General features: G+C 34.0%; 1 protein-coding gene across 1 annotated transcript in view; it reads right to left on the bottom strand.

The window, feature by feature from the left end:
- Positions 1-1684: 1684 nt before the first annotated feature.
- LOC132721814 (uncharacterized) overlaps positions 1685-10137 on the bottom strand; it is a 28615-nt gene continuing 20162 nt past the window's right edge. The window contains exon 22 of the mRNA XM_060706185.1: positions 1685-9898. Coding sequence (XP_060562168.1) covers positions 9745-9898 — 154 coding nt within the window. The 3' untranslated portion in view covers positions 1685-9744. The remainder of the gene's footprint in view (positions 9899-10137) is intronic.

The raw sequence follows: 10137 nt of genomic DNA, 5'->3' as shown, positions 1-10137 counted from the left end.
CCATTGTCATAAAGAAGTATAGAAGCAAGCATAATGTAAGTCCCGATATCATAAAGCAAGATGGAATAAATGCACTAATTCTGTTCCATAAATTTCTTCAGGAATATATTTTCCTCTTATCAGATTATTTATTATAACACACTTTTATATCGTATTTACAGTTTAAGATACATATTGTTAAATGACTAAAATAGACCATGGTCATAAAGTATTTAAGCAATGATAAGAATATTCACAATTAAGACCACCTCGTAATTAAGACCACTTTCGTTCAGTCCCATTGATGGTCTTAATTTTTACTGTATTATAGCAAATACTTAGTACAACACGTACATCAGGTCACAGGAAGACAGTCAAAAGCCTTAGACAGATCCATGATTATGGCAGCTACATATTCATATAATTATAGCATAACAAGTTGAAGCAATATTCTGACCCAGAACAAAATTATGTCCGAATCTAGATTTGGCATGTCAAAATATTTTGACTACCTAAATACATGCAGGTACACAATCCATTGAATAAAACGCTGTTTTCCAAGTATTTTGATGAACAACTTTTTTTTCTAAAAGCAGAATATGTAATACCTAGCAGTGCACAAAAGGGATGGTTTAAATAAAACAAAAACTATTTCTTTCCATATTTTTTTATTTTTGGTTGATCCCTCAATTTAAGATCTAATGATCCCACATACAATTTGAGTACAATTTAGGTTTATATCAACTTAATCAATATAGTTTGATGTGAATTTTTATGTATCACTGTAATAACTTGCAATTGTGATCTGTATGTAAAATCAAGATGAAAAATATTATGCATTTAAAGATGTACATGTATATAACTACCATCTTTACAGACAAAGTGAAATGATCAGTACATGTATTTCAATGTAGATTACTATGCCTTATTCATACATGTACAAGTATAATATTATAATTACACAATAATTGAACATTTTTGTCTTGAATCTAAGCTATTGTAAGTATTTGTGGCCTTAAATGAAAAGTGGACTTAAAGTACAGGAGTGGTGATATTTCATGCTACAATTATACCCATAATGTAAGCTGTTTTAATAAAATAATTTTTGATCAAATATCACAGAAACATGGCTATAACAAGTATAACAACTACCATCAGTAAATTTAATTTTTTTCTTTTTCAAACCTATTATAAGTTCAAGGTTTTATTCTTATTCTGTTGGCCCCTCTTATAAGATGTCCACTAGAATCTATGCTTAGATCATAGGATCCATACATAAATTGAGGTTTGTTTCTTCAGTATTTAGCAAATATGACCTTTACCCTTTGCACTGAGAATTTCCGATGTATCCATGGCCTGCTGGGACCAAAAAAGTTATCAGCCTTTGTCTCCAGTATAGAGCCAGGCCAACCTAAATGTACATGAAGTCTGACCAGGCTGGTACTATAAATGGCTTCATTTTTTGTATTTTGATATTTTAATCCTATAACCTTTGAATGGACTGTTCCAAAATCAAAGCCAGGAAAATCCATTACAAAGTTCAGGGCAGATTACTGGGTTAACCCTTTACCTGCTGAATCTCTTAAATGGACATTTCCATTTTGGAACAGTCCATTATCAATTTTAGGTATATCAAGGTGAGAATTTGCACGGATGTGCAGGCTGGCCTGGCTCTATACTGGTGGCAAAGACTAATTACTTCTGCTTTAGCAGGGTAAAAGTTACTGTAATCGACATTAGGAATTTACTTTCGTCAGATGGCCGCACAGATCAGTAGAAAAAAAAATTCTTATCTATAGATGAAAACAGCTGAATCATTACACAACAACTTTGGCACAACTTTATCAATTGGAATTGTTTCCTTCAAGAATTGGGGGGAAAAACCCACTCTCTTTCATTAGAGAATATGACCAAATACTGACTACAAAATAAGTTTCAAAGATTACACCCTGTTCATTAACAACCCTGTACATAAAAACTTGTTTGTAACCATACAAATAACATATTACTGGTAATAGGTATTGTAAAAATTACATATTGAACAAAGATATATTTGTAAATACATTTTGTAAACCAGGACTTTTATATACTTTCTTCTTTTTATCTAAACAAGAGGGCCATGATGGCCCTGGATCGCTCACCTGACACAACCGCATCCAAGCAATGTCTTAAACAAGCATCATGACCAAGTTTGATGCGACTGAGTCAAACATGTGACCTCTAGTGTGTTATAAAGATTTTTCCATATTTGGGCAATGTGACCTAATTTTTGACTGGACACGACCCATATTCAAACTTGACCTAGAAATCATCAAAACAACCTTCCTGACCAATTTCCAGGAAATTTGGATAAAAACTGCAGCCACTAGAGTGTTAAAAAGATTTTTCTATTTTTAGCTCCTGTGACCTAGTTTTTGACCGGACATGACCAATCTTAGCACTTGACCCAGAAAACATCAAAACAACATTCTTGACAAATTTCCAGAATATTTGAATAAAAACTGCAGCCACTAGAGTGTAAACAAGCTTTTTCTATTTTAAACTCCTGTGACCTAGTTTTTGACCTGAGATGACCCATCTTCGAACTTGACCTAGAATCATCAAAACAACCTTCCTGACAAATTTCCAGAATATTTGAATCAATACTGCAGCCACTAGAGTGTTAACAAGCTTTTTCTATGTTTAGCTCCTGTGACCTAGTTTTTGACCGGAGATAACCCATCTTCGAACTTGACCTAGACATCATCAAAACAACCTTCCTGACAAATTTCAAGAATATTTGGATGAAAACTGCAGCCCCTAATGTGTTAACAAGCTTTTCTATTTTTAGCTCCTGTGACCTAGTTTTTGACCGGAGATGACCCATCTTCCAACTTGACTTAGATATCATCAAAACAACCTTCTTGACAAATTTCCAGAATATTTAGATGAAAACTGCAGCCATTAGAGTGTTAACAAGCTTTTTCTATTTTTAGCTCCTGTGACCTAGTTTTTGACCGGAGATGACCCATCTTCGAACTTGACCTGGAAATCATCAAAACAACCTTTCTGACAAATTTCCAGAATGTTTGGATGAAAACTGCAACCATTAGAGTGTTAACAAGCTTTTTCTATTTTTAGCTCCTGTGACCTAGTTTTTGACCAGACATGACCCATCTTCGAACTTGACCTAGAAATCATTAAAACAACCTTCCTGACAAATTTCCAGAATATTTTAATCAAAACTGCAGCCACTAGAGTGTTAACAAGCTTTTTCTATTTTTAGCTCCTGTGACCTAGTTTTTGACCGGTGATAACCCATCTTCAAACTTGACCTAGATATCATCAAAACAACCTTCCTGACAAATTTTTAAAATATTTGGATGAAAACTGCAGCCACTAGAGTATTAACAAGCTTTTTCTATTTTTAGCTCCTGTGACCTAGTTTTTGACCGGACATTATCCATCTTCCAACTTGACCTAGATATCATCAAAACAACCTTCCTGACAAATTTCAAGAATATTTGGATGAAAACTGCAGCCATTAGAGTGTTAACAAACTTTTTCTATTTTTAGCTCCTGTGACCTAGTTTTTGACCGGAGATGACCCATCTTTGAACTTGACCTAGATATTATCAAAGCAACCTTCCTGACAAATTTCCAGAATATTTGGATGAAAACTGCAGCCACTAGAGTGTTAACAAGCTTTTTCTATTTTTAGCTCCTGTGACCTAGTTTTTGACCAGACATGATCCATCTTCAAACCTGACCTAGATATCATCTAAACAACCTTCCTGACAAATTTCCAGAATATTTAGATGAAAACTGCAGCCTATAGAGTGTTAACGAGCTTTTTCTATTTTTAGCTCCTGTGACCTAGTTTTTGACCGGAGATGACCCATCTTTGAACTTGACCTAGAAACCATCAAAACAACTTTCCTGACATATTTCCAGAATATGTGGATGAAAACTGCGGCCACTAGAGTGTTAACAAGCTTTTTCTATTTTTAGCTCCTGTGACCTAGTTTTTGACCGGAGATGACCCATCTTCCAACTTTACCAAGATATCATCAAAAAAACCTTCCTGACAAATTTCCAAAATATTTGGATGAAAACTGCAGCCACTAGAGTGTTAACAAGCTTTTTCTATTTTTAGCTCCTGTGACCTAGTTTTTGACCGGAGATAACCAATCTTCGAACTTGACCTAGATATCATTAAAACAACCTTCCTGACAAATTTCCAGAATATTTGGATGAAAACTGCAGCCTCTAGAGTGTTAACAAGCTTTTTCTATTTTTAGCTCCTGTGACCTAGTTTTTGACCCGAGATAAACCATCTTCGAACTCGATCTGTATTTCATTGAGACAAACATACTGACAAAGTTTGATGATGATCCAATCAAAACTGTGACTGCTAGACTGTTAACAACCCAATTATTAGAGTGTTAACAAGCTTTTTCTATTTTTAGCTCCTGTGACCTAGTTTTTGACCAGAGATGACCCATCTTCGAACTTGACCTAGATATCATCAAAACAACCTTCCTAACAAATTTCCAGAATATTTGAATGAAAACTGCAGCCTCTAGAGTGTTAACAAGCTATTTCTATTTTTAGCTCCTGTGACCTAGTTTTTGACCCTAGATAACCCATCTTCGAACTCGATCTGTATTTCATCGAGACAAACATTCTGACAAAGTTTGATGATGATCCAATCAAAACTGTGACTGCTAGACTGTTAACAACCCAATTGTTAGAGTGTTAACAAGCTTTTTCTATTTTTAGCTCCTGTGACCTAGTTTTTGACCAGAGATGACCCATCTTCGAACTTGACCTAGATATCATCAAAACAACCTTCCTGACAAATTTCCAGAATATTTGGATGAAAACTGCAGCCTCTAGAGTGTTAACAAGCTTTTTCTATTTTTAGCTCCTGTGACCTAGTTTTTGACCCGAGATAACCCATCTTCGAACTCGATCTGTATTTCATTGAGACAAACATTCTGACAAAGTTTGATGATGATCCAATCAAAACTGTGACTGCTAGACTGTTAACAACCCAATTGTTGACGACGACAGACGCACGACGCACAACGCACGACGACGGACGCTGGACATAGCCCCATCACTATACCTCACCATGACCACTTCGTGGTCAGGTGAGCTAAAAAAAATTAAACATTTAACAAACAAAACTTAAGAAATTCAGTAACATTATTATTATACACAATTATGTTTGTATGCCAGTGCTTTCATATATACTCTAAATATAGTAACATCTATATATATAACTCTATACTCAACTTTTATAACCAGTTTATAAATATTTATAATACTGTAACTTTCTTACCTCAATTTTTATTGGATAATTGTGACTTTAACACTTTTTAAATAAATCGCTGCTGAAAATTTTTGATTTCGAATAATCTTTATTTCAATGGAAGAAAGTAACTATGTAGTGTAATTATTTCATTATACAGACTACTGACAGGTTATATGACCTGGTTTAATTTTTGATTGCTATATAACCATCAGCTAATGGCTTTGGTCATATTTGCTTTCAACCTTTTTACTAGGCCATATAAAAATGGTTAAAGGTCTTTATAAATGCTACTCTAATACTAAGGTTTGGTTATATAAGCTTATAAAAACCTTCAATAAATAATACAAGCAATACCCACAACACTTATTTTGGTGATATAAATTATGTTGCATATCTAAATTGTCACCCAATCAAGTACTAGTACTTGAAGTATAAGTATGCCTAATACCACTTTCCTACATCATATACCACTATATTTGTTTGGTAATACAATAATCTACTAAAAGTTGTTCAGCAATGACAAAAAAAAGAAATCATGTACAATAAATAGGCAATTCATTCAATAACAATCAACATGTACATTGCATTTTCATTAAACAATATAAGGTCACTTTCTACTACATGTACATGTCTATAAACCATATTTTATATAAACACAAAAACAGATTCTGGTTAAATGACTTTCTAGGCTTTCTAAATAAGAAAATAAAACTTTTAACATTTTTGATTTAGTATAAAATGGCTAACTACTGCAACAGTTCAAATCATTTATAGAAGAAACAAACAATAATATTTGTGTCAACTTTTTGCATCTTCTTGCAGTTACTGAGAAATGTTAAAAACATTAGAGGTCATATGGGGACTTTCCAGCTTTACTGCTGGAGAAAGACCTCATGAGTTGACCCTTTGTGAATTATATCGGGCACAAGCGAGCACCTGAGTAGAACTACTGACGTTCTGTAAGCTAGTTGGATAGCTTCCTCACATGAAAGAATCCAAAGTGCTTGTGGGATTCGATAACCCACAGAAGTGGGTAAGTGGTTTGAAGTCAACATCCTTCACCACTCAGCCATGTACGACCCTTTAAAATATTCTAAAACAGAATGTGAAAATACAATGCATATAGTGTTATATTTTTGCAAATCTATACAGTTTATATGACAAAGCAAAATAAACCCAAAAATTTAATGATCTATATTTCAACATAATTGAAAGTTTTATTTTTATTTTCACACAGATACATGAACCTTTAGCTGGCAGCAACTGAATCTACCCATATGTCCAGTACAGACCAAAATCTGCCTGTACTTTCCATGCCGCCTTATCATGGTCTGCACTGTTTGCTGTTCAGTCAGTACATATTTTGGACTTTTCCCTAAAAATGATGGTTTAGTACAGACTGAAAAGACGGATGAGTCCATTTAAAATATTTAGGGTGGTAAGGGGCTAGCAATTACAGAAATATTCATAATCTCATGTTGTTGAAAAATATATTACACCAAAATTGAATCATCTTGATAATGAAACACTACAAAATTTTACTTTTTAACACATAAATAAGGAAAGCCATAGCCTTATTTCAACCTCAAAATGCACCAATTTGAATTTTATAGAATAACAAAAGCAGGAAAAAAATCAAACAAAATCAGCAGAATCAGTTAAAAAATATCTCTTAAAAACAATAACTGCATTTAATATTTATCACAGAAAAAAAAGATAAAAAAATGTTGAATTCAAACAAAATCTTAAATAACAAGCCTGTAAAATAAGCTTACATGGTGAAAGAAAACCCCTAGAGGTTCCAATCCTTTCATTACTTGAGCTGCGTCATGACAAAACCAACATAATGGATTTGCGGCCAGCATGGATCCAGACCAACCTGCGCATCCGTGCAGTCTGATCAGGATCCATGCTGTTCACTTACAAACCCTATAACAAGTAGAGAAACTGAGAGCGAACAGCATGGATCCTGATCAGACTGCGCAGGGTGGTCTGGATCCATGCTGGTCGCAAACCCATTACGTTGGTTTTGTCATGGCGCGGCTCATTTCAGACATGAGCTATTCATCCATGTGGAACCACCAATCTTAAAATATTCCAACTTCTCCAAATTGCTTCTGCAGATGTTAATGCAATAAAAACTGTGAATTAACCCTCTATTTTATGTAGATTCTATTCTATATATGGTAATATACAGGAATAATGGGATAATGGCATAAATGATAAAGGTGTTATAATTATATAATGATTTGGTTGAAATGTGCATAGTATATTATCAATATATAAGATATGACGGTCATTCACAAGTTCTTTATTCCATAGTATAAAACTTAAAATTTCTTATGAGCCTGATCATATAAATTGTATAGATTTCACTATCCTGGAATTCAATTCACCAGTGTTTTACGGTATGACTATTTTATACCATAAATTTTACTGACTGATATGACTTAAAACATATAACATCCATTAACAAGAGGGCCATGATGGCCCTGAGGTCGCTCACCTGTATATAGGCCCCCCAACCTCCAACCCCCCACCCCAACGTTGCAGGGCCAATTTAACCCAAGGGCTTTTATTTGCACAAACTTGGTAGACACCCATAAGAAGATGTTTCATGCTAAACATCTAAGCTCTAGCTCATTGGGCTTTTTAAAAGAAGATTTTTTTTAAGTTTTTACTATACACATATAGTTAAAAACAATGACACCCCTGGGGCCGGGCCAGTTTTGACCCCAGGGCTTTTATTTGAACAAACTTGGTAGACACCCATAAGAAGATGTTTCATGCTAAACATCTAAGCTCTAGCTCATTGGGCTTTTTAAAAGAAGATTTTTTTTAAGTTTTTACTATACACATATAGTTAAAAACAATGACACCCCTGGGGCCGGGCCAGTTTTGACCCCAGGGCTTTTATTTGAACAAACTTTGTAGACACTTACTAGAAGATGTTTCATGCTTAATATCTAAACTCTAGCTATTTGGGTTTTTTCAAAGAAGATTTTAAGTTTTTGCTATACACATATAAAGAAATTCAATGACCCCCGGGGCGGGGCCAATTTTGACCCCAGGTCTTTTATTTGAACAAACTTTGTAGACACTCACTAAAAGATGTTTCATGCTTAATATCTTAACTCTAGCTATTTGGGTTTTTTTAAAGAAGATTTTTTAAGTTTTTGCTATACACATATAAGGAAAATCAATGAACCCCGGGGCGGTGCCAATTTTGACCCCAGGGCTTTTATTTGAACAAACTTGGTAGACACCTATTAGAACATGTTTGATGCTCAATATCTTAGCCATAGCTCTTTGAGTTCTTTAAAAGAAGAATTTTTAAGTTTTTACTATATGCATATAGGAAAAAATCAATGACCCCCCGGGGCGGGGCCAATTTTGACCCCAGGGCTTTTATTTCAACAAACTTGGTAGACACCCATTAGAACATGTTTCATGCTAAATATCTTAGCTCTAGCTCTTTGGGTTCTTTAAAAGAAGATTTTTTAAGTTTTTACTATATGCATATAGGGAAAATCAATGACCCCCCAGGGTGGGGCCAATTTTGACCCCAGGGCTTTTATTTGAACAAACTTGGTAGACACTCACTAGAAGATGTTTCATGCCAAATATCTTAGCTCTAGCTCTTATGGTTTTTTAAAAGAAGATATTTAAAGTTTTTTCTTTCGGTTGCCATGGCAACCAGAGTTCTGCATGGAATTAAATTCTTTGAACAATTTTTAAAGGTGACCACCAAAGGAACATTCCTGTGAAGTTTGGATGAAATTGGCTTAGTGGTTTATGAGGAGATGTCATTTAAAGTAAAAAGTTTACGGACGGACGAACGACGGACGGACGCCGGACGAAAAGCGATCACAAAAGCTCACCCTGTCACTTTGTGACAGGTGAGCTAAAAAGGAAAAACCCACATAAAACAAGTGTTTTACAAAATGAGATATCTAAATAACAATAAAATTGAATTTAACAACCTTTTTGAATTCATGTTTATTTTGTACATGTAGTTCTGCTTTAATATTATATTCTAACCCATTTAAACAACCTTAGTTCTATTGGAGTTTATTCTGAAAATGCTCTCCACATTAGCTGGGCTTCACAAAGTCCTGTAACATGAGCAGAACTCTAACTGTTCTATATATCAGCAGAACTTCACACTTTTTGTTGATTTTTTGGTCTATAGCAAGAGATTCAAATGCTTGTGAGGTGTATCCAAAACTGAAATAACTTCTACACAAGTAAATGTCACACAACTTCCATAATAATATCTTTATCATTTTCACAGTAAAATCCACACAACTTCCACAATAAAATCCACACAACTTCAAAACATGCATTCCCACAACTGTGGTATAAAATCCACAAAATTCCCACGATACAATCCATAATAAGTGTGTATCTTTAACGATAAAATACATAAATCTTTCTCAAAAATTAAATTGCTATATATTTCATCATTAAGAACTTTCACTGTCTGTACCTCCCTGAGTTTTAGTGTCTGGTATAAATTGTTTTAAAATATTCTTTAAAGTTGCTACAGAAAAGTTAAGTCCATGTTCCAGATATCTTTGTTTCCATAGAGATTCGTACATTTCAAGTAACTCTAGAAGTCTGAAAAAACAAGATCTTAATATTTATATATGATTTTACATGTACTTATAAAATAAGAAACAAATCTCATGAATTGTTCACAAAACCAGGGTTTTCTGTCATATTATGAATGCTAAAAACACAATAGGGTATAATTCTGTCCAAAAATGATCAAATCACAAAATCCTGACATTATGTATTAGGGTACACATGATAATCGTTAAAGGAAAGTTTATTGTTAAAGTCTCTTGATAAAAATG

Source organism: Ruditapes philippinarum, unplaced genomic scaffold (genome assembly GCF_026571515.1).
Source record: "Ruditapes philippinarum isolate M1 unplaced genomic scaffold, ASM2657151v2 ctg8214_1_1_1_1, whole genome shotgun sequence".
In the NCBI taxonomy this organism is placed as follows: domain Eukaryota; kingdom Metazoa; phylum Mollusca; class Bivalvia; order Venerida; family Veneridae; genus Ruditapes; species Ruditapes philippinarum.
Note: the sequence above shows the minus strand (reverse complement) of the source record. Positions and strands in the feature narration are given on the sequence as shown.